Source organism: Moschus berezovskii, chromosome 25 (genome assembly GCF_049115385.1).
Source record: "Moschus berezovskii isolate FMDL1 chromosome 25, NW_MosBer_1.0, whole genome shotgun sequence".
NCBI lineage: Eukaryota > Metazoa > Chordata > Mammalia > Artiodactyla > Moschidae > Moschus > Moschus berezovskii.
Window position 1 is genome coordinate 39,521,894 of NC_142484.1, and position 24,001 is coordinate 39,545,894.

At 42.5% G+C, this 24,001-nt stretch overlaps 1 protein-coding gene across 2 annotated transcripts in view; it reads left to right on the plus strand.

Annotated features, from left to right (window-relative positions):
- The window catches only part of CCDC83 (coiled-coil domain containing 83), a 48,686-nt gene that overhangs the window by 17,251 nt on the left and 7,434 nt on the right, over positions 1-24,001 (plus strand). For both annotated transcript variants that reach the window (XM_055416148.2, XM_088832215.1), the window contains exons 4-7: positions 35-202; positions 8,843-8,934; positions 14,021-14,089; positions 21,157-21,278. In XM_055416148.2, the coding sequence (XP_055272123.2) occupies positions 35-202; positions 8,843-8,934; positions 14,021-14,089; positions 21,157-21,278 (451 nt within the window). The remainder of the gene's footprint in view (positions 1-34; positions 203-8,842; positions 8,935-14,020; positions 14,090-21,156; positions 21,279-24,001) is intronic.

The window sequence follows — 24,001 nt, forward strand, 5'->3', positions numbered from 1 at the left end:
GAAATGACCCCAAATCTTGATGTTCTTTCAACAGATATGCGCATCCAAATAAGTAATGCTGAGAAGCTATTTATTGAGAAACTCAGTGAGAAAGAATACTGGGAGGAATACAAGAATGTAGGGAGTAAACAACATGCTAAACTCATTACCTCCTTACAGAACGACATCAACAGAGTTAAGGAGAATGCCGAAAAAATGTCAGGTCAGTTGCAAGAAAACTGGTTCAGATTCAACAACAACAAAAAAATCTTTAAGGGGCAGACATTTGGTGAAAGGAAGAAAGAGGTACTCTGGAGTCATCCATCTGCTCTCAGCGTGAGCCCTAAAGTGAGGATTCGGTGGAGGAAGTAAAGAAACTATCTCAGAACCACCTCTGAAACTGAGGGGAAGTGAAGGGATGGGATGTGGGCAGAAGAAACCCTGCCACTGACTTTGAGAAAGAAGCTGCATTCAGCGGGTTGGGTCTGCATGCTCTCATACTTGGCTCTGGGTCAATTCCACCGCAGAAGGAGGGTTCTGGAAAGGGGTCGTATTAGACAAGAAATTCACCTGAGGCCCAGCTAGGGCAACCTACCCATGCTGGACAACCAGAATCGTTATAGAAAAATGGCCAAGTAAATGCTAAGTTGTAGTCGGAAGAAAATTGGAGAACGAACATGGGACAGGAAGGGAAGATGGTGGAACAGGAAGGCATCAGGGATAACAGAATCTTACCGGAGGCCACCTGTCTGTCCCTGAGGCCGAGCAGAGTGCCTTCAAAGAACACCAGAGACCCAGAGACACAGAAGTCATAGGGTAGGACAAATGGGAGAAATCTGGCCTCAAAGAGCAGCATGGGTGGATGGCAGTTCTGAGCCCAGCTGGTCCTGGAGCCGTGTCCTGTGGGAGGAGGGTTTATGTGGGATATCCCAGTATCCCCTCTGAGGCTCTGCCCGGTCACCCCGCTTCTGGACCAATTTTCATGTGTGTTTCTCAATTCAGGGCCTCTGCACCACATCGGTGATATAAATTTGGCCCTAAATCAGTCTGCAATTGGAGTTAAAATATTTCAAAAGGTTCTTCTCCCCCAAAAGAAGAGAGTAAGATTGATACCCTCCTACCCTTGTCTGTTCCCCCAGCCACTGAGATCCCCTTTCTAGATAGAAACACCATTGCTAGTTCCTTATGTAAGCTTTCAGAAAGATCCTGTTCATGTCTCAGAATATACATGTATGTTACAAAACAGCATGCTACAGATGCAGTTTTTCACTTATTCATTCAAGTAACAGTATGGACGTCCTTACAGATCGGTACTTGTTAATACTGCATCATCTGCCCAATGTCTCCTTTGTTTTATTGTACTATTTTTTTAACTACTCCCCTACTCATAAGCATTTAGGTTGTTTCCTGTCTTTTACTACTACAAAGAATTCTGCAATGACTATCCTTACACAATCTTATTTTACTGAGACGAATATCCTTGTATATTACGTAATTTCATTTATGTGTATCTCTAAAGGGAAATGGCTGGCCCAAACAGCCCATTCATTTTTATTTTGATAGGCATGGCCCTCTGTAGATGCTGTCCCAAGTGTATTCCTACTGGTGTGGTGAGGATATCTGTTTTCCCACTTCACCAACAAGAGCTGTGATCCACCTTTCTGGGATCCACCTCTCTGCCTTATAGGTAGAAAGTGGTAACTCACTGGAGCTTTAATTTCCATTTCTCTTCCTATAAGCGACAGTGAATATCTTTTCATAAATTCAAGAACCATATGGATTTCCTTTCTGTTCTCATCCTTTGTTCATTTTTCTATTGTGTTGTGGAGCTCTTTACTTTTCAAGGAAATTAGCTCTTTAACTGTGATTTAAGGTGCAAATATTTTCCCCCTTCATTATTAGTCTTCTGTCTGTGTGGTGTTTGTATGAAGAAATTTGTAGCTTTATAGTGCCCAATTTATCAGTCTTTGATTTTGATAATACATTCTCTAATATTTTCTTCTAGAATTTATTATATCTTCATCTTTATATTTAAATCTCTGATTTTCTTGTGCAAGGTAGGAAACCAACTTTCTTTTTTGCCAGATGGCTTTCCAGTTGTCTCAACATCATCCACAATGATGACTTTATCACACTTTCATTTCCCATGTGTGTTTGGCTCTCTTTCTACATTTTCTATTCTGTTCCATGAATCTATGTATTTGTGCAACAACACCATAGAGGGAAGTCCCTGCCAGTCCAGTGGTTAAGACTTGGTGCTTTCCCTGCTATGGGCCCAGGTTCAATCCCCAGTTGGGGAACTAAGATCCCATAAGCCTTGCAGCATGGCCAAAAGAAAATGTTACTGTTCTAGTGTCTTTTTAAGAATTTTAATAGTTTTCCAGCATTCATTTAATAATTTCCTAGCATTTCACATATAAACTTAACCCATTATCCTGATTAGAAATCTGGATGATTTCTTTGAGCTAAAAATTTTCATGCTGTTGTATCTAACTTGGGGGTGGTGGTAATAAAATTTTTATGCTGTTGGTTGAACCTTGGTGTATAGCCAACTTTAGATATCATGAGAAAATGGCTGTTATAGGCTTATCTTATATAGGCACTTCTGAGAGACCTGGTTTGATCTCTGGGTTGGAAAGATCCTCTGGAGAAGGAAATCGCAACCCACTCCAGTACTCTTGCCTGGAAAATCCCGTGGATGGAGGACCCTGGTAGGCTACAATCCATGGGGTCGCAAAGAGTCAGGCATGACTGGGCAACTTCACTTTCACTTTCAAGCATGCAGCAGCAATTCTGCCTGGGGACAATTAAACCACTTTGGGGGCCACTCGTTGGACACATGAATATGAACAGAACGCCTATCAATTTGTCTGAAGTCTTACTCCTACCATCCCCTTTTATACCCACCTTCCCCCTTCTTCCATGACTTTTCTGAAATTCTCCTCCCACACCCATGACCATGGAGTTTGTGTTAGCTAGACAGCTTTAATTGCAAGGAATAAGTACTTTAGAAGAAAGGGTTTTTATTGTAAGTGAAATGGGATATTAAAATGAAACTTTTAAAATCTGTTTAAACCTGGGTGTCTCTACAATGGGTGGTGGTTGTTGTTTAGTCACTAAGTAGTGTCCAATTCTTTTGCGACCCCATGGATTCTCTGCCAGGCTCCTCTGTCCGTGGGATTCTTCCAGGCAAGAATACTGGAGTGAGTTGCCATTTCCTTCTCCAAGGGATCTTCCTGACCCAGGAATCGAATCCATGTCTCCTGCTTGGCAGCTGAAATTTTTTAATCCCTGAGCCACCTGGGAAGCCCTCTATATAATGGATACCACATTCCAAAACATAGTGAGAATCTGCTATGCAGACTGCCAGTATGATGAAGCAGAAAACAGGTTTCATACCTTCAAGCACTAAATTCCAGTTTATAAAAGACATTGAGGAGACCATGAAAAAACTGTTAAAAATTAGGGGACATGTTTTGGAAAGAGCTCGTGGGTGCAGCAAGTTGTATACTATCCCCCAAAGGACAGGTTAAGTGTAATTCCTCCTTCACCTCAAATCCAGATGGAAGGTCTTTAAGGAAATTATTCAGACTGTTCAACATGTCCCCCAGACTGCAGGGGACACTGAGATCTAGTTTATGACTCCCCCCTGTAAAATCTACAGGGTAAGTGACTGACTAGGTAACTGTTCTAACAGCAGAGCACAGAAGAGGTATGTAGCTGCCTCCCTGGAATGGGCCTGTGTCTCGGTCTATTCAGGCCCCTATTGCAAAATACCATAGACTAGGCGGCCTGTTTATAACACAAATTTGTTTTTCACAGCTCTGGAGGCTGCGAAGTTCAAGGTCAAGGGACTAACAGATCGGGTGCCTAGGGAGAACTTGCTTTTTCTTTCAGAAACAGTCTCTTTGCTGTAACCTGACAGAGTGGAAGGGGCAAGAGAGCTCTCTGGGGTCTCTGTTATAAGGGCACTAATCCCACTCATGAGGGCTCTAGCCTCCTGACCTAATGACCTGCCAAATACCAGTACACTGGGGTTCAGGCTGCAACCTAACAACTTGGGCAAGGGGTCGGGGTCACAGACATTCAGTCTGCAGCAGCGTGCACTCCCGGAGTAGGTTGTGGCAAAGAGTGGAGTGTTTTCTGTGGACCTGTTGTCTGAGAGAGCGCTGGTACACAGTCCTGCTAAATTTTACCTGCGGGTTGCCAAAAGGGGTCAACCCACTCAAAGAGAAATGGGCGCCTGTGTATGTGGGAGGGAGGAGGAGACAGAACCAGAGGCCAGAGGGACAGTCATCAGCCAACCTCCAATGACAGCACACCCCCTGCACCAAGGGCGTGCCGGAGAAATGTAACTAGTGACGGGGAAGGTGGAAAACCTACACAAACACCCCCGAGAGAGGAGCCTCAGTCCTGAATGCCAGCTGGACCCAGAAACTGAGGCCTTAGCTTGAGACAGGATCAGTCAAGTGAGTGCTTTCTTGTCTTTCCAAGGCTCCCCTTCAGCCCTGAGGGGGAAGGAGGCCTGCCAGCTCAAGCCAGAGGAAACAGTTCTAGGTTTAAGCTAGGAAGGGAACAGCCATGACTTTGAATGAAACTTAAATTTTTGATTATTACAAAGACTAGATATCTTAACTTCAGATTGGAAGATCTTCAGTTATCACAAAGGAACCAGAAAAAAATCATAGGATTGCCATGCATGTTACTGAGAGAGGACTAATAGCCTCACAGTATGAATTTTAAAGGGAGGAGAGAGGGGACATCCCTGGGTGGTCCCGTGGTTAAGGATTCGCCTTCCAGTGTGGAGGACACAGGTTCGATCCCTAGTCGGGGAACTAAGATCCCGCATGCTGTACCACGTGCCGCACCTAGAGAAAGCCCGCATGCGGCAACGTGGACCCAGCACAGCCAAAGCAAAAACAAACACACGAAAAAGTGAGGGGGAAGAGAAAAACAAGGTTTGTTGGTGCCCCATGGTCAAGTTTGTTGGACACAGGACTTGCCGTGAAGGACGGGAGGACTGAGGATGGAGACAGACGGCCGTCAGATCAGCGCTGGCTCCAGGGACGATGTTCCTCCCTGTACTTGTCGCCCGCCGTCATGACCGTCCCCTCAGGGCACCTCTGCTCTGCTCTCGTGCCTGTCCCCACTCCATCCTTGCCTCCCGCAGACTGATTCTGAAGAGCGTCGTCGTGATCACCTACCTAGTCAAGGACGACCAAAGACCTCCGTCCGTGGCTCCTCGTGGGCTGACAGATGGCCCCAGCATAAACCGTGCTCTGGTCGGCTGTCCAGCCTCCCTGGCTCAGCAGCTGCCCTGGGCCCCGGGGGCCTGGGGAGGGGGCACCTGGCCCTGCCTCCCCGAACTTCAGTTTGAAGGAGTCGCCAGGATACTGGGTTCAGAGAACACACTCACTGACATATCCAGGACAAGGCTCTTGCTCTCAGTAAAAGGAAATTTTAGATTTTTTAAACTTCTTTTTAAATTGTTTTAATTTTAAATTTTTAAATATTTGGGTTTTATTAAACCCTTAGATGAGTCCCAGGAATAGAGAAAGTATGGAGTTATTATAAAACGGCAGATAGTAGAGTCACAGAGTTTTTCCTTTCATCCTTGACTGGGTGCGTGGGACAGGGATCCTTAAAAGTCTCTCTGGGCACTGAGTTAAAAGGTGCGGGTTCAAGTCCACCTCTTTGAATGCCACTTTCTTCATCTGATCACCTCAGGGACCTCCACAAGAACTCACGGCCCCAGGACCTGCTTTCCTGCACCTTGTCTCATCTCACAAGTCCCTTTGAGTTACGTACCACTGTGCCTGGTTTAAAGATGAGGGAACAGAGGCCCGGAAGAGTTCATGGCTTCAAACGCTAGTGGAAATGGGAGGTGAACCCAGGCGTGTGTCAGACCCAAGCCTACACGCTTCCAGTGGTCCTCCCCACCCCGTGACTCACCTAACACCCACTCTGCCTGAAGGCACTGCTGCGTGGCCAGTGTCACCATCTGCCCCCGCTCAGTCTTGTCCAGAGCGGGGCCACAAGGAAGCCAGCGGAACAGAACAGGACGAGCCCAGTGAAGAGTGTGGCACCAGAACTGGCTCAAGAGCGAACAACCGACTCCCCAAAGCTTGTGGGATGGAGCTGAAGCAGAGCCAGACACGACAAGGAAAGGCGAGCAACGCAAGGCAGACTTCAGCTTCTGAGAAGCGACCACCTTGGACCAGGCATCTGAGCAGCCACGAGTCTAAAAGCACAAAGTCACACTCTCCCATTTGCAGTGTCCCAGACTTTTCTGGGGAGGAGAATTTTACATACTCCCAGTTTCTCTGGGAGTATTCAGAACTGTAGGGTTAATCAGTTCAGTTCAGTAGCTCAGTCGTGTTCGACTCTTTGCGACCGCATGGACTGCAGCACGCCAGGCTTCCCTGTCCATCACTAACTCCCTGAGATTGCTCAAACTCATGTCCATTGAGTCGGTGATGCCATCCAACCATCTCATCCTCTGTCGTCTCTTTCTCCTCCTGCCTTCAATCTTTCCCAGCATCGGGATCTTTTCCAATGAGTCAGCTTTTCACATCAGGTGGCCAAAGTATTGGAGTTTCAGCTTCAGCATCAGTCCCTCCAATGAATATTCAGGACTGATCTCCTTTAGAATGGACTGGTTGGATCTCCTTGCAGTCCAAGGAACTCTCAAGAGTCTTCTCTAACACCAGTTCAAAAGCATCAATTCTTTGGCATTTAGTTTTCCTTATGGTCCAACTCTCACATCCATACATGACTATTGGAAAAACCATAGCTTTGACTAGATGGGCCTTTGTCAGCAAAGTAATGTCTCTGCTTTTTAATATGCTATCTAGGTTGGTAATACCCTTACTTCCAAGGAGCAAGCGACTTTTAATTTCATGGCTACAGTGACCTGGGATTGCAATAAAAGAAGATATGGAAGAGATATCTTTACTCTCTGCTTTCAGAGTTTTCCTAGAATAGGGGAAGTGGTTATGCCAGTACGAAACACAATGAGTGCTGAATGGCTTTAGCCCAGCTCCCTGTGCCCATTTCCAGAGCCTTAGTTTGCCTCCAAACTATTGAAAGACCAGACCAGCACATCTTCTTCCCTGTAGCCTAAGACCCCCAAGCGTTCTTAGAGTCAGCTTTGGCTGACTTGGTCTGTGGGGAAATTTTTCCCTTTGAAATAATGTCCTAAATGGCTGTTACGTCCCACAATAGTCTCAATACAATAGTATTGTTTCATTACAGAATAAGTTAAATGAGTTGCTGTGGACCAGTCTAGGAATCTAGGGCTTTCCTTGTGGCTCAGCTGGTAAAGAATCCCCCTGCAATTCAGGAGACCTGGCTTCGATCCCTGGGTTGGGAAGATCCCCTGGAGGAGGGAAAGGCTACAACCATAACTGTGAACACCATTTGTAGGAGACAGTACTCTCTGACTTCCAAATAAGTATCCTCCAACTGTTATAAATAAAACACATCTAACAGGGACATGTACCAAAGATGTCCTTATACAGCACAGCTCTGACGATTCTGATTTGCAGGGTTCACTGCCCTCCTGTTGCATACGGCCAACTACATCACTGTCTTCAGTCTTCCCTCAGATATTACCTGCTCAAAAAAGCTTTTTCTGCTCGCTCTGTCTAAAATAGAAAACTTTAGTGTTTCGATTGTCTTTCCCTTTTTCCCTTTGGCTGTGCTGGGTCTTCACTGCTTTGCGTGGCATTCTCTAGTTGCAGCCAGCTGGGCTACTCTTTGTCACAGAGGTCGGGCTTCTCAAAGCGGTGGCTTCTCTAGTTGTGGAGCACAGACTCCAGGCACTTGGGTGTCAGTAGTTGCAGCACGTGGTCCCCAAAATCTACGTCACAGGCTCAGTAGTTGTGGCACACGGGCTTAGTTGCGCCATGGCATGTGGAATCTTCCCGGACCAGGGATCAAACCTGTGTCCCCTGCAATGGCAGGCAGATTCTTATCTACTGCATCACCAGGGAGGTCTGAGAATTTTTGTTTTTCTTCATCACATGCCTCACCATTATTCACTGGCTTCCCCACCAGGATGTGTCACAAGGGCAGGAGTTTTGTCTCTCATTTGGAAATATTCCCAGTGCCTTAAATAGTGTCATGCACAGCAAAAGAACTCGATGATGATTTGTTGAATAAAAGAATGAGCAAATGGGACTCTTTTGTCCAGATTCATTTCTCTCCACTCCCTAGAGCAGCCCTCATGTCACTTTATCTTGCTAAGTGTTGATTACACAATCTCTCAGCATCCTTCAAGGCCCAAAATGTTGTGATCCTTTGCTCTCTCAGTTCTGACGTTTATAAATTAAGCAAATCTGCAGAGGACAGCACGTCCTGCTCTTTGCATCTCTGCTCTCCTCCTTGCTCTGAGCCCAACTCAGATCTGGTCTGACTTTCCCAGCCGCCTCCCTTTCCTCTCCTCATTCTCTCTTTCTGTCCCAGGAGACGTGTGCCAAGAACATTGGAAATTTAGTTAGATGGCGTTAGATGTACAGGATGTTACTTGAGGGTATAATCAAATCTCTTCATATTTATGTTGTGGAATCAGAAGTTGTCTGATATGAAGGGTAGATGGCTTCAGAGGCACTAAAGCATTGGAAATCCTTTAAAAATACAGATATTCATGAGAGATACCATCTCCAACAAACTCCCATTAAGGCATTAGTAAATTATTGGAGCATTTGGCTAATTAGAGGTATTAGATTCTTCAGTAAGACTGTACTTTGAAAACCCAGGGGGAAAAAACATAAAGAAAGGAGAAGTGGGGATCATGGAAGATAAAGTTTACAACTTGATAGTTTTACCTCGGATCTCAAGTTTTCTAATTTTCTTTTAAAAGAACAGTATAAAATCACCCTGGAAGATGCTAGAAAGAGAATAATCAGAGAAACTTTGTTGCAACTGGACCAAAAGAAGGAATGGGCCACAGAGGTATATGTCAATTTTCTTTTCTTTTTTGTAGTAGATTTTTATTCTTCTCACACAGAACTTCAAAATTTTATGTGAAATATAGTTGATGTATACTATTATATTATTAAATTAAAAGATGCTTGCTCCTTGGAAGAAAAGTTATGACCAACCTGCTACTACTACTGCTGCTAAGTCGCTTCAGTCGTGTCCGACTCTGTGTGACCCCATAGAAGGCAGCCCACCAGGCTCTGCCATCCCTGGGATTCTCCAGGCAAGAATACTGGAGTGGGTTGCCATTTCCTTCTCCAACCTAGACAGCATATTAAAAAGCAGAGACATTACTTTGCCAACAAAGGTCCATCTAGTCAAAGCTATGGTTTTTCTAGTGGTCAGGTATGGATGTAAGAGCTGGACTATAGAGAAAGCTGAGCATTGAAGAATTGATGCTTTTGCACTGTGGTGCTGGAGAAGACGCTTGAGAGTCCCTTGGACTGCAAGGAGATCCAAGCAGTACATCCTGAAGGAGATCAGTCCTGAATATTCATTGGAAGGACTGATGCTGAAGCTGAAACTCCAATATGTTGGCCACCGGATGAGAAGAACTGACTCATTGGAAAAGACTCTGATGCTGGGAAAGATTGAAAGCAGGAGGAGAAGGGGATGACAGAGGATGAGATGGCTGGATGACATCACTGACTCAATGGGCTGAACTGACTGGACTGAACTATGTTAGTTTCAGGTGTACTACATAGAGACTTGACATCTGCATAAATTCTGAAGTGATCACAATGATATATCTGGTAACTATCTATCCCCATACAAAGTTATTACTGATCACATTCCTTATGCTGTACATTAAATTCTTATGGCTTATCTTATAATTGGAGGTTTGGACATCTTAATACCCTTCACTTATTTCACCCTAGTGGCTCAGAGGGTAAAATGTCTGCTTGCAATGCAGGAGACCTGGGTTTGATCCCTGGGTCGGGAAGATCCCGTGGAGAAGGAAATGGCAACCCACTCCAGTACTCTTGCCTGGAAAATTCCATGGACAGAGAAGCCTGGTAGGCTACAGTCCATGGGGGTCACAAAGAGTCAGACACAACAGAGCTACTTCACTTTATTTATTTATTTCACCCGCTCCAAGACCCCTTCTCTCTGTATTTCAATTTCCTTAAAAAACAAAACTCTCCCCCTCCTCTTACCCATTTCTTTCTTTGTGGTGTATTATAATGATCAAGAACGTGGGTTTTGAAGTTAGGCGTGCATGCTAAGTCTCTTCAGTCATGTCTGACTCTTTGCAACCCTATGGACCGTAGCCCATCAGACTCCTCTATCCATGGGATTCTCCAGGCAAGAATACTAGAGTGGGCTGCCACGCCCTTGTCCAGCGGATCTTCCCAACCCAGGGATCAAACCCAGGTCTCAGTCTTCTGCATTGGTTAGTGGGCTCTTTACCGCTAGTGCCAGGTGGGAAGCCTCTGAAGTCAGTTTAGTTTAAATCACAGTTCCACCACTCGAAAGTTTGCAAGTGAAAATGAAAGTCTCATCTGACTCTTTGCGACCCCATGGATTACACAGTCCATGGAATCTCCAGGCCAGAATACTGGAGTGGGTAGCCTTTCCCTTCTCCAGGAAATCTTCCCAACCCAGGATCGAACCCAGGTCTCCCACATTGCAGGCAGATTCTTTACCAATTGAACTATCAGGGAAGCCCAGTGTATAAATTGAATTTATACTTGACTTTTCTGGGCTTTGGTTTCCCAGTTTATAAAAAGGGGACAATAATAATACTAATATTTACCTTTAATGAATAGTATGAGCACTGAGATGATTTAAGTAGCATGGTGTCTCATAAGAGCAAGAGCTCTGGAAATTAATATTCAGCTATTTTTAAGTATAATGATAATGACTATATAAATTGTGAAATTCTGGATGATCTATAGGATGAAACATAATTTGTCTAAAAAGTACTTTCTTACATATGCAAACCTAAGAGAGTACACTTTACGTTGCTGGAGCTTTAAAAATTGAGGAACATTTAAAAAAATGTTCGAGATATAATTTCCAGTTCATCTTTTCTAATCTTTGTTTCGTCCAAAGTATCTGCCTGTCTTTCCTTTCCTCTGTCCTTCATCTTGCTCTTGGGCTTCCCTTGTGGCTCAGCTGGTAAAGAATCTGCCTGCAATGCGGGAGACCTGGGTTTGATCCCTGGGTTGGGAAGATCCCCTAGAGAAGGGAAAGGCTACCCACTCCAACCTTCTCTGGCCTGGAGAATTCCATGGACTGTATAGTGCATGGGGCTGCAAAGAGTCGGACACGACTGAGCGACTTTCACTTTCATTATCATCTTGCTCCAGACTGTGTCCTGAATCTGTGAGATCCTTGCTGGGATTGTCTTTCTATCTGGAACATCCTTTCTTCAGAGTGATAAGCACCTGGCTTAACACTTTTCTAGAGTTCTTCACTGAATTTCAGTTGCTATTGTTTCTTGCTTCCCTTTTGGTTCAATTGTTCTTTCATTATTCCTATGCCATTGCACAATTTTTACTGATTTACACAAAAACAGAGGATGTGGAGAGGAACTGATCAATGGTTTTGCTTGCCCATGCAATCCAGCCCCTTTATGACTGAATATGATTAAAAGGTGAAATCAGTAAGTGATCTGATCATAGTTAAGATGATTAAAAATGCATATGTCAATCAAATATCCTTTCAGGGTGTACATTCAGTATGTAATGAAGACTGCCCCCAGTACTGTTCCTAGTATTTTACATTAAAATCTCGCAACAATCCTATAAAGGGGAGACTTGCCAATAAAAAGACAGAGACACAGAGAAACTTTGTGACTTGCCCAGAGCATTTGTGGAACTGACATTTAAGAAGTCTTTTTCAGATCTTTCTCTTAATCGTTACACTGTATGTTTTCTTTTCTCCACACAATGCCAAATATCCGCATAAGTGAATGAATTTTTCTCATTTATTTTTGGCCATCTTATCGTGGATAGTGGTGGTGATGCAGACGCTCAGTCGTGTCCAGCTCTTTGCATCCCCATGGACTGTAGCCCACCAGGCCCCTCTGTCCATGGGATTTCACAGGCAAGAATACTGGAGTGGGTTGCCATTTCCTTCTCCAGGGCACCGTCCCAACTCAGGGATTGAGCCTCCATCTCCTGCATTGTGGGCAGATTCTTTACCATTGAGCCACCAGGGAAGCCCATATTTCATCATGTAATTAACTTCTAAAATCTACTTTTGTGCAACTGTAGCTGCTTATTTGGAGAAGGAAATGGCAACCCACTCCAGTGCTCTTGCCTGGAGAGTTCCATGGATAGGGAATCCTGGCAAGTTACAGTCCATGGGGTCGAAAAAAGTCGGACACAACTGAGCAATTAACACACAGCTGCTTATTAGAGTCACTTGGAAAATGTGTTTAACCCATGTGGGTCCTGGGTCCCACCCACATAGATGCTCTTGTAATTGGCCTGAGATTTTGCCTGGGCTTTTGAATTTTTCAAAATATCCAGGAGATTCTATTGTGTAGTCAAAGCTGAACACACTACTCCATTGTTAGTGAAATAAGTCACTAGCTAACTAAATTCATTTATGAGCTACTTCTTACTTTTGTTCAAAGAAAATTCTATGTCTAAAATAAACTTTGGTCTTACCATTTGGAGAGGAACTTTTATATGGTTCCTGGGAAATGGAGGTTCACTCTTGTTTGATTAACGTGATTTTTAAAAAAGGAATTTATTGCAAATCTTCCTACTCAAAACACTTACTAAAATTTACCTTTAATATAGTTTTAAATTCTTTCAATCCATGTTTATGAGCTGGAATATTTTTCTCAATTTCTCTTCTTTTGATTGTATCCTTCAGTTACTTTGTCTTGTGGTATCCTGGTGGCTCAGACGGTAAAGAATCTGCCTGCAATGTGGGAGAGACTTGGGTTCGATCCCTGGGTCAGGAAGATCCCCTGGAGAAGGGAATGGCAACCCAATCCAGTATTCTTGCCTGGAGAATCCCATGGACAGAGGATCCTGGTGGTCTATAGTCCATGGGGTCGCAAAGAGTCAGACAAGACTGACAAACTAACACTTTCACTTTCATCCATATACAAGTACCTCACATATAAACGTGACCTGTTGTCCACTATAAAATTCCTTTCGGTGAAATTGTAAATATTCTAGTAACTGAAAATGAAATTACATCTTATGATCCTACCGGTGAAGTAAGGCTTTCCCTGAGTGCTTCACTTAAAATGCTTTTCTCCAGGAGAGGACCTAGCTACAGCCTGCTAACCTGCAACTATTTGCTATTAGGTTTATAAATAGGTACATTGCTATTATTGACCTGCAGAAATGTTTCAAGTTTAAAAGGCAGTTATATCCTCTATCCTTGCTTTTGCTACATGTTAAATTATGCCTGTGACCATAAACTTGAAGAAAGTTTGATCACTGCAGTTTAGCCATCTTAATGGTGGAACAGGGCTTCCCTGTTGGTGAAGAGTCCACCCGCCAATGCAGGAGATGTGGGTTCGATCCCTGATCTGAGAAAATCCCACACACGGTGGAGCGACTATGCCTGGGGGCCGCAGGGACTGAGCCTGTGTTCCACAGCCCAGCGCTGCTGCTACAGAAGTCAGCGCGTTCTGGAGCCCATACTCCACGACCAGAAAAGCCACCACAGTGAGAAACCTACACTCCACAACCAAAGGAGAACGCCAGCAGTGACGAAGACCCAGCACAGCCAAAATAACTACATAAAATTAATTCAAACATTTTAACGGTGAAGCAGGTTGATTTCAGCACAGCAGTCAGATTCAGTCACACTAACGGCCAAATTGAATGGACAACCACCGTCCAGTTCTTTCAATCATCTGTGTTAGGCAATCTAAATCAGGAAAAACAGCACAATAGGATAATAAAGAAAGAACAATGGGACCCAAAGTTTTTAGGCATATTTCCAAAGTTACTGGAAACCATAATTTTAAATGTTCAGATAAGCTGTTTGCGTATCATCATTGCTAAAAAAAAAAAACATGAAATGCTTTGTGGTAGCTCTTCTTTAATACAGAAGAAAAAAAAACTTTTTTTTTTTTTTTAAGAATGCTCTAAGGTTCATTGACAAGAGCAGCTATCGAGAGATCTGGGAGAATGACTGGCTCAAAAAAGAGGTAAGTGGAATTTTTAAAAATGAAAATAATTTCTTCTTTCTCATTTTTCTGAACCGGAAATGACTTTTATTTATGAGCTGAAGTCATGGGGAAAGCATGGATGTGTGACTGACCGAGGTAAAATGAAATTCAAGTGGAGTCCTAATCTTATTACAAGCTGTTACTCAATGAACACCATAAATTATTTCAATAATAACCAGAAGTCATTTTTGGTGTCACAATTTTCATACAATACACTCAAGTGTCTAAAACTTCTTGACATTCTAAAACTGACCTGGCCTTCCTCTGAACCCTATTTGCTCCTAAGTGATGGAAGCAAGGCTGAAGGATCATTCTAACCTCATTCTCTCCGGTTTTAAATGGTCTCTTCAGTATTCAAATTGGTATGGAAGAGGTAAAACTGTCATTACATGCAGATGACATGACACTGTATATAGAAAATCCTGAAGACTACACACACAAATGACTACAACTGATGAACTAGTTCAACAAGGTAGCAGGATACAAGAATTAACGTACAGAAATTAGTTGCATTTCTTTACACTAACAGTGAAATATCAGAAAGGGAATGCAAACCATCAGTCTCTTTTAGAATCACTTTTTAAAAAGCACATAGGAATAAGCTTCATAAAGGAGGTGAAGGACACGCTGATAACTACAAAACACTGATAAAGGAAACTGAAATGATTCAAAGAAATGGAAAGATGTCCTATATGCTCTTGGATTAGAAGCATTAATATTGTTAAAATGGCCATAGTGCCCAAAGCAATCAACAGACTTAATGCCATCCCTATCAACTTACCCATGACATTTTTCACAAAACTGGAATAAACAATCCTAAAATTTATATAAAAGACCCAGACTTGCCAAAGCATTCCCGAGGAAAAGGAGCGAAGCAGGAGGCACAACCCTGCCAGACTTCAGAGAATTCTACAAATCGACAGGAATCAGAACAGCATGGCTTGGAGAAAATCAGACATAAGAATTGATGCAACAGAATAGAGAGCCCAGAAACAAACCTGCATCAGTTCAGTTCAGTTCAGTCGCTCAGTCGTGTCCGACTCTCCGCAACCCCATGAATCACAGCACGCCAGGCCTCCCTGTCCATCACCAACTCCTGGAGTTCACTCAAACCCATGTCCATAGAGTCGGTGATGCCATCCAGCCATCTCATTCTCTGTTATCCCCTTCTCTTCCCGCCCCCAATCCTTCCCAGCATCAGAGTCTTTTCCAGTGAGTCAACTCGTCGCATGAGGTGGCAAAAGTATTGCAGTGTCAGCTTTCGCATCAGTCCTTCCAATGAATACCCAGGATTGATCTCCTTTAAAATGGACTGGTTGGATCTCCTTGCAGTCCAAGGAACTCTCAAGAGTCTTCTCCAGCACCACAGTTCAAAAGCATCAATTCTTCGGCGATCAGCTTTCTTCACAGTCCAACTCTCACATCCATACATGACCACTGGAAAAACCATAGCCTTGACTAGATGGACCTTTGTTGGCAAAGTAATGTCTCTGCTTTTTAATATGCTATCTAGGCTGGTCATAACTTTCCTTCCAAGGAGTAAGCGTCTTTTAATTTCATGGCTGCAATCAGCATCTGCAGTGATTTTGGAGCCCCAAAAAATAAAGTCTGACACTGTTTCCACTGTGTCCCCATCTATTTCCCATGAAGTGATGGAACCAGATGCCATGATCTTTGTTTTCTTAATGTTGAGCTTCAAGCCAACCTTTTCACTCTCCCCTTTCACTTTCATCAAGAGGCTTTTGAGTTCCTCTTCGCTTTCTGCCATAAGGGTGGTGTCATCTGCATATCTGAGGTTATTGATATTTCTCCCGGCAATCTTGATTCCAGCTTGTGCTTCTTCCAGCCCAGCGTTCCTCATGATGTACTCTGCATATAAGTTAAATAAGCAAGGTGACAATATACAGCCTTGACGTACTCCTTTTCCTATTTGGAACCAGTCTGTTGTTCCATGTACTGTTCTGACTGTTGCTTCCTGACCCGCATACAGGTTTCTCAAGAGGCAGTTCAGGTGGTCTGGGATTCCCATCTCTTTCAGAATGTTCCACAGTTTATTGTGATCCACACAGTCAAAGGCTTTGGCATAGTCAATGAAGCAGAAATAGATGTTTTTCTGGAACTCTCTTGCTTTCTCCATGATCCAGCGGATGTTGGCAATTTGATCTCTGGTGCCTCTGCCTTTTCTAAAACCTGCTTGAACATCTGGGAGTTCACGGTTCAAATATTGCTGAAGCCTGGCTTGGAGAATTTTGAGCATGACTTTACTAGCGTGTGAGATAAGTGAAATTGTGCAGTAGTTTGAGCATTCTTTGGCACTGCCTTTCTTTGGGATTGGAATGAAGACTGACCTTTACCAGTCCTGTGGCCACTGCTGCTACTGCTGCTAAGTCACTTCAGTCGTGTCCGACTCTGTGCAACCCCATAGATGGCAGCCCACCAGGCTCCCCCATCCCTGGGATTCTCCAGGCAAGAACACTGGAGTGGGTTGCCATTTCCTTCTCCATGTGTGAAAGTGAAAAGTGAAAGTGAAGTTGCTCAGTCATGTCTGACTTGTAGCGACCCCATGGACTGCAGCCTACCAGGCTCCTCCGTCCATGGGATTTTCTAGGCAAGAGTACTGGAGTGGCTTGCCATTGCCTTCTCCAGTGGCCACTGCTGAGTTTTCCAAATTTGCTGGCATATTGAGTGCAGCACTTTCACAGCATCATCTTTCAGGATTTGAAATAGCTCAACTGGAATTCCATCACCTCCACTAGCTTTGTTTATCCACTAGACCATTCAGATATGACCTAAATCAAATCCCTTATGATTATACAGTGAAAGTGAGAAATAGATTTAAGGGACTAGATCTGATAGATAGAGTGCCTGATGAACTCTGGACGGAGGTTTGTGACATTGTACAGGAGACAGGGACCAAGACCATCCCCATGGAAAAGAAATATGGTCAATTACTCGTCAACAAAGGCAAGATACACATTGGGGAAAAGATAGTCCCTTCAAGCGGTGTTGTACAAGCTGGACAGCTGCATGTAAATCAATGAAGTTAGAACACTCCCTCACATCATTCACAAAATTTAACTCAAAATAGCTAAATATAAGACTAAATATGATGCCCTAAAACTCCTAGGAGAGAATACAGGTGAAACATTCTCTGACATAAATCATAGCAATATTTTCTTAGGTCAGTCTCCCAAGACAATAAAAATTAAAGCAAAAATGAACAGATGAGATCTAATCAAACCTAAAAGCTTTCACACAGTAAAGAAAACCACAAACAAAATGAAAGAACAACCTGTGGACCTGGAGAAAAATATTTGCAAATGATACAAACAACAAGGACTTAATTTCCAAAATATACAAATAGTTCATACAATTCAATAACTGAATATTTCCACATGGATGTCACATAGGTATTTCAAACTCAACATACCTGAAATTTATTACATTTCTTCTTAGATTGTCTTTTCCTGCATTTCCTTTTTCACCATCTGCTCAGACACCCAAGGTAAAATTGTCACCATCAGCTTCATTTCTATTTTCCTTGCTCTCATTTGACTGAATAGAGTTGGTGAGTCTAACAAACAAAAAATTTTTTAATAAATATTTCTATGATATTGACAATTATCTTAAAGTCGCCTTTATAAAGTCATGGTGAGTAGGAATTCATACTATTTCCAAAACTAATCAAGATGAATCCTAAATTTAAAAAAAAATAAATATTAATTTAAACAAACTCAAGGTGAGCTCAATAGTTAAAGAATGTTATAGAGGAACTTAGTTCTTATACTTTTATTAAATATAGCAGTATGATCCCAGTAATAATAATTTAACAATTCAGATCTTAAATTCTGTTAAGATATCATAGACACTAGGTTCATAGAAAATGACTACAAAAATTTATATCTGACTGATAAGAAAGACTATTTGGTGCCTTGGTCCTTCCTACTGAAGCCACAAATTACATTTTGTTTTATTTTTCAATTTTCATAATTCAGTGGAAATAAAATACCGAAAGATGTCAACTTTAATTTAATCATGAGCAAAAAGAGCTCATTAATAAAGAACAAAATCATTTTAAAGAAATTCAATGTTTAATTTCTCTTTATTTCAATAAATATTCATTATACTGTTATTAAATTTACTCACAAAATTAATTAAAACCATTTCTGGTTATAAGTACTATCACAGGAATTGAAAATTGCCTGGAAATAGAACAATGTATGCTAATTAATTTCTTTGAAGCAGGTTAAGAATGAGTAACAAGGGATATTTAACACTGGAACTCCCCCAAATATTTCTCCATTTAACTATTCTTCAACAATTACCAAAAATTTAGATGTCTGGGAGGGATATTAGGTCTCATTAAATGACTTTTATTATCTGAATTTATTTGGCATGCTTATTAAAAAAAAATGAAGAAAATTCAAATGTCCAAATAATTTGAACTAACTCAACAAATGGAAAGCTGGAAAAATTAGACAGAGATTCAAAGTTTCAAATGTGAGGAGGCATAAAGTAACTTGGTTCTTGCAGGGGAAATTTTTAAGCGCATACATTTTAATCAGGATCCTAGGTGCCTGAATTATTCCTTTCCAATTTCTTAAGTACATTTCTTGGGTATTTGGGGAGAAGCAGGGGCTGGGAGGGAAAAGAGGTCTTCCATTTCCTTCTTTATACTTTCTTACCCCAGAAAATTGTGATAGGGTTAGTCGTTCAGTCGTGTCCTACTCTTTGCCAGCCCATGAACTGTAACCCACCAGGCTCCTCCATCCATGGGATTCTCCAGGCAAGGATACTGGAGTGGGTTGCCATTTCCTTCTCCAGGGAATCTTTCCAACCCAGGGATGAAACCTGGGTCTCCTGCTTTGCAGGTGGATTCTTTACCATCTGAGCCACCAGTTAAGACCCTTACCACAGAATCTAAAGGGATTGACATGGCTGTAAAAAGGGAATTTGTTTTCATTTCCCTAACATTTCAGAAGATTGAGAGGGAGACAACAATTGAGAAACTTAGTACTCTAAAGGCATAAGGGATGTCACAGGTTATCTGTAGCTTGAAAGATTGGACTTAACTCCCCCAAAGGGCCCTCATTCCCTGCTTGCCAGAAGACCAAGAACTGTGCAATGCTGCCTCCCAGTTATGCCAAGCCCTGAGGTCAAACTTTTCCAAACATTCTGTTCATTCCTTCTTTTATACCCTCTAACTATAATTTCTTTCTCATCCTTTGACATTTGAAAATTATAAATTTTTTCCTTAAGGCATTCAGGCTTGTAATCAAGCTGATTATCTCATAAAATATGAGATCCTAAAACACCAACTGCTAACTTGGTAATGTAGCGTTTTGGACTTAAATTGTCTTGTGAAACTGGTTAGGATGCGGTCCTTTTCATCTTTAAGCCTTTTCTATGACACTGGCATTGTTTTATAATTGTTTATGTGTTTGTTCACTGGGTTTGTAGATTTCTTTCCTATTTTGAGGGAAGGAACCATGCTTTATTGAATTTCGTATCCATTTACCTCAAGCAAGAATTTACCCTTAGTAAGAATTCAAGCATTTAATAAATGACTTATGTGAAAGAGATATGCATGTGGCAATACACTGAATGCTTCCAGAATTCAGTAACTTCAACTGCAAATCAAAAATGTGTTAGTCATCTCTTTTGAAGTATTCATCTCAGCTACACTCTTGGCAACTCCTAACAAGAGATAATGCATACCCCTCCCCTGTGCCTTTCTTATTTCATCATGTTTCCTCCAGAGACATAGTTCCTTTCCCAGCTATCTTTCTATCATTCTCACCAGCTGATCACTTTCTACTTTATACTCTTAATTCTGCTATTACCCTGACTTCTATCCATTAGCACCACTCAATCCAGCACCTGCAGAGCTCATGCTGTTCGGGGGGCAAAGAGGTAAGTTGGGGGTTCTATCTAGTAACATTCTTCTATATATTCTCCGTGATCAAGCCTTCTTTAGACAAAAAATTATCAAAATACATTTCTTAAAGACTGATGGGAACTCTATCAACAGAACCAGCAAGTTGTGTTCATGTCTGATTTGGCCACGTTTCTGCAGTTAGTCAACCCTGCTATGTCTATGAATGGACCTACTGTCTAACCTGCAAGATTAAAACCAGACTACTTTGCATTACTTGGCCCCCATGTTTGTCCAGCTCCTCTCATTTCTATCCACAGCAAAATAGTGGTGCCTCATACGTGTGGTTCCTTCTGCCTAGAATATATCCTCTCTTGCCTAGCTAGAGACTCCCTTCTTGGCCTTCAAGATCCAGAATGGAGGTCATCTCTTCCATTAAGTCTCCTTCACCCCCCCATACCTGGCAGGCCTAGGGTGAAACTTGCCCTCCTCCCACCACACCTGGATGGCTTCCAATATTCTATTTTATCATACTGTCTTCTGTTGCTATGACTCTCCTTCCCATTAAGCTAAGAGACCCCTGAAGGTTATGGTGCCTTGTTGATCCCTTGTTCCCAAAGTGCACTATAGTTTTTGATGCATTGTAGGCGTGCAGTACAATTTCATGAATGAATAATGTCTCATCTATCTGATATTTCTCAGAACGACTCTGGCACACTCAGAGAGGATATAGTTGTCATACAGAGGTTGATAGAAAGGACTCCTAGGCTTGTACTTCTCTTTTTTAAATGCCGTGATATAGATTTTTTTCCCCAGTGCTATTAATTTTCATTGTGTTGTTTATCATTAACCTTTGATAGAGGCTCATTTAAGTACTAACACCAGACTGATTTTCTTATTTTCTTATTTATCTCTGCCTCCAGCGTATATAAACTCAGTGATGTTCTTGACGATTAGGAAAGGAAATTCTTGCCATTCAATAATAACTGCCTAATCAGGAAACCAAGTTCTGCCTAAAATGCCTTGGAATGAAGTCTGCCCCATCCCTTCCTTCTTAGAGCAAACACAGTAATAAATAATACAGGATAGATCTTCCTCTCCATCAAATGCATTTTTTAAAGTTAAATTACTTGTGGAAAACTAACACCCATTCTCCTTTTCCTGAGAATAGATTGCAAATCACAGGAAGGAAGTGGAAGAACTGGAAAATGCTATTCATGAGCTGGAAGAAGAAAATTTGGTGCTTATTGATCAGCTATTCAACTGCAGACTTGTGGATCTCAAGATACCCAGGTGAGAGTCATTACGTAGGTAGAAATATTTTTTTAAACATCTGGATCTGTAAAAAGTTATTTTTTTTTAAGATGACAATTCTTTAATAGTTGAAAAGAAAGACACTCACAAAATGGCCATGGGGAAACTATAAGTTTATCACAACTGACCGTTGCTACAGGGCAAACTTTGACTTGCTTTTTCTAATACCCACTGTATTCATAATAGCAAACACTTAATATGAATATCACAACTGCTGTCCTTCAGAAACCTCTGGGCCAGCAGGGGAATTGGGCATAAAAATAAATGCATAATAATACAATGGAAGAACTATGGACACAAAGCCAGAGCACAGGAGGAGGGAGGGATCAACCTCGTGGACGCTCTCTGGAGGCGTTTGGGACTTCCAGTTACCTTGTAGACTATAGAACGGTTTCCTCTGACAGTTCGTGAAAGAGCCAACCTACTTTCTAGGCATAGAAAATAGCCTGGCATTCCAAGTCACATTTATTCCTGCATAAGTGAAATCAAATGTGTATATGGCTTTGCATTTTAGATTACCTCTTTTTCTTATCTGACAAAATAAGCCTTAATATTACCAATCTTGATGGAAAATCAGAGCCCTGCAATATGGAATTGGGCTTCCCAGGTGGCGTTTGTGGTCAAGAATCCACCTACCAATGCAGGAGATGCAAGAGATGTGGCTTCAATCCCTGAATTGGGAAGATCCACTGGAGGAGGAAATGGCAACGCACTCCAGTATTCTTGCCTGAAAAATTCCATGAGAGGAGCCTGGCAGTCTACAGCCCATGAGGCCGCGAGGAGTCGGACACAACTGAGTGACTTAAACACATACAATATGGATTTAAAACGAAGTGGCATTCATAATTTGAACAAAAACATGCTTAGAAAGATAGAGGAATTAAACCACTCAAATGTAAGATGTACACGTGCAAGATGGGAGAAATCTATCTGGATCTGAGCAGAGAAGTTCAACACGGTGGAAGACCCAGGAAAGCATTTACACCCAAATAGTTCTGTTGCTTATGTGGCAGGGAAAAAGTACTGTTTGAGACCCAGTAAAGTATTTATTGATGGCAAACTTCCTAATGCGTTCCAGAAGGGTGGATATGGGTAAGTTGTGTTTGCTGAGCTAAATGATGGGTGTCAAGATACAAGACTAGAGAAGTTGGGAGACGGTAGGATGACTTTATAGTCTGAACACTGGGTGGGGCAGAACAGAGGAAGAGTCACCTGCTCCCTTCCACAATCTGTGTGCTGCCCCGGGGCAGTAGGTATCAGTAGGCTAAGTGGGCGATCAGGCTGAATGAATTGGCTTCCGACAGGACTCCTGCACTTCCAGCTCTTGAGCTGATGCCCTTAAGGGTCCCTAGGGGGCAGGGGACCTCACTGTCCCCCCAGGGGCAATGCTGTCTTTTGCCAGCCTCCCTCCCTATGACACCTCTCCAGTCCCACACCCAGACGGCCTCTGCCGCGTAGCACCTGCTGCCCGCATCTCTTTGTAATCACGTGTCTCTGCCAGCCAGGCCTTCCTACCACCGCTCCACCTGTTGCCCGCTGTGCTCCTTTACTCTCTTCCAAACCACCCAAACCTCCAGAAAGAGCTACCCTGTCAATTGCCGACCTCACTTCCTGCTTTGGTCAGCTTGGTCTATTGTTCCCGGTTCAGTGCTGAAGTGCAGGTGAAATGCTCATTATACTAAAGGGGAATTCCTTCCCGGGATACAGAGAGTTTGGCAAGGACAGGAAGGGAGATGAGGTTTTAACGAGGGCTGTCATGAAGATGTGTGCTTTGTTGTGATGTCATTTCACGCTGTCCTCTAGCTTCCCTCACGGACATCTTCGGTAAAACCCACATTGTTCATCCGTGCTTTGTGGGCTGGCTTTCTTTAGTGGGAGACATGAGTGCTTAGTCTTGCTTCAGAGTGGGAAAGATGAAATCAAAATCCATCTGAGGGGAAAGGAACAACACAGACTGTGTTTTTAAAAGGTGCCTGGTGGATGCCTCTGGGACACCCTGAACTTTTCCTTTGTAACTAGCATTTATCACACTAGCGATTACTTACTTAACATCTGCTTCCCTCCTAGACTGTAAATTCCTTCAAGACAAGTGTTTAGGACATTTTAGAAAGACCACATAAAGAAACAGAGATATGTGCAAACCCTTAGTTATCTGTTATGCTGCTAATCCACAAGGAAAATGTTGAGTGTCCTCAGGAACTTTCACTGTACCCGTTTTCAAGTCAAAATAACATATAGTATGTAATTTATGACAACTGTCCATTCCACCTCTTTGTTGAGAATTTAGTCCTGTCTATTCCTGTATGCAGGTCAGGAAGCAACAGTCAGAACTGTACATGGAACAACAGACTGGTTCCAAATAGGAAAAGGAGTATGTCAAGGCTGTATATTGTCACCTTGCTTATTTAACTTCTATGCAGAGTACATCATGAGGAACGCTGGGCTGGAAGAAGCACAAACTGGAATCAAGATTGCCGGGAGAAATATCAATAACCTCAGATATGCAGATGACACCACCCTTATGGCAGAAAGTGAAGAGGAACTCAAAAGTCTCTTGAGAAAAGTGAAAGGGGAGAGTGAAAAGGTTGGCTTGAAGCTCAACATTCAGAAAACAAAGATCATGGCATCTGGTCCCATCACTTCATGGGAAATAGATGGGAAAACAGTGGAAACAGTGTCAGACTTTATTTTTGGGGGCTCCA